This window comes from Orycteropus afer, unplaced genomic scaffold (genome assembly GCF_000298275.1).
Source record: "Orycteropus afer afer isolate SDZICR_OR568_19922 unplaced genomic scaffold, OryAfe1.0 scaffold00262, whole genome shotgun sequence".
Taxonomy (NCBI): domain Eukaryota; kingdom Metazoa; phylum Chordata; class Mammalia; order Tubulidentata; family Orycteropodidae; genus Orycteropus; species Orycteropus afer.
Window position 1 is genome coordinate 4356919 of NW_006921849.1, and position 1507 is coordinate 4358425.

The window sequence follows — 1507 nt, forward strand, 5'->3', positions numbered from 1 at the left end:
GCCCCCCGCCCCCGCCGCCCGGGTGCGGAAGGTCCGAGCTCTGCAGGCTGCTGAAGGCACCCGCGCCGAGCGCCCCGCCGGGCAAGAGGTTACTGGGGCTGTTGAGGAGAGGGTGGTTGGGGGACTCCATGGAGCCCGGCGCGGGGTTCACCGGCGGCGTCGAGGCGGCCAAGCCCGCATTGGGGGGCTCGGCGACGCTGCCCTCGCCCGCGGCCGGGGTCTTGCGAGGGCTGCTCGCGCCTCCGTGGCGGCGCCGCGGGGCTGCGGGAGGCGAGGGCGGGAGCTGCGGGATCGGGGGCAGGTCGGCCAGGCGCTGCCGCGGGGCGAAGTCCTGAGGCGGGAGGTGCTGCGGTTGCGGGAGGCTGAACGGCGGTGGCGGCGGCTTGTGCTGCTGCTGCTGCTGGCGCGGGGCGAGCCGCGCCGAGTGGAGGAGCGGCCCGGGCGGCGGCGGGCTGAACCGGCTGGGGCAGTGGAGCGGCGGCGGCTTGGAGTCCGGAGGGTGGGGAAGGCGGGGGGGGCTGAACTCTTTCCTCTTCTGGCTACTCAGCTGCTGCTGCTGCTGCTGACTGAAGTCCTGCGGGGAGGAGGTGCGGCAACAGCAGCAGGCGGAGGAGGAGGAGGAGGAGGGGTGGTGCAGACTCGGTTGGAAGTCCTGGGAGGGGAGGAGGTGGGTCACACCCGCGTTCGTGCCGCCGACGGGCTGCGGGTTGGGGAGTTTCTCCGCGGCCGCCGCCCCCGAGAGCGGCCGCGCCGGCTGCTGTGTCAGGCCCAGCAACAGCTCATCCTGCATGGTCTGCTGAGGCGCCGGGAACGCGGAGGAAGAGGAAGCGAGCGAGCTGCCTGCGCGGCCGCAGCCGAGGGGGATGGAGAAGGGGGAGGCGGCCTCCGAGAAGCCGGTGACAGGCAACGGCGGCGGCGAGAGCGGGCCGAAGGGCGTGGCGGAGGGCAGCGGGGCGGCGGCCGCGGCGGGCCCCGCGGCGGAGGGGCGGTACGCCCCGCCGCTCAACAGGGGCCCGGGGCTGCTACTGCTGTTGCTGCGGAGCGGGGCTGCCTTCAGGACCCCGAACCCGAAGTCCCTCATTTATCAGGCGGGCGGCTACGGAGAAGACGCGCCCCGGCCCGTGCCCCGCCTTGGAAGCCGCCGGATCTGGGGCGGCGCGGCCGTGGTGGAAGGAGGGGGAGTCAGTGAGAAGGGGACACAGTGACTGAGCCGAGGGAGGGCCGACTTCGGCCCGTCACCCCTCACGGCGGTCTTCGCCGCCTCCCGAGACCGGCTGGGGCCCCGCCGCCGCCGCCGCCACCGCTGTCCCGGCCGCTTAAGAACCCCGGAACCAGTGTCACCGCCACCTCACAATCGTGCCGCCCCCACCGGCGCGTCGCGGCACGCGCGGGCGCGAGGCGGCCCCGCCCCCGGCCCCGCCCATCATTAATATGCAGGCTCGCCTTGGGGCGCGCGCACGCTGCGCAGCTCGCGCTTCTTGGGGGCGGAGGGAGAGCAGGAGCCAAC

General features: G+C 75.0%; 1 protein-coding gene across 1 annotated transcript in view; it reads right to left on the bottom strand.

Annotated features, from left to right (window-relative positions):
- CPEB2 (cytoplasmic polyadenylation element binding protein 2) overlaps positions 1–1081 on the bottom strand; it is an 86624-nt gene extending 85543 nt beyond the window's left edge. Inside the window, exon 1 of the mRNA XM_007950087.2 lies at positions 10–1081. Coding sequence (XP_007948278.1) covers positions 10–1081 — 1072 coding nt within the window. The remainder of the gene's footprint in view (positions 1–9) is intronic.
- Positions 1082–1507: the final 426 nt, after the last annotated feature.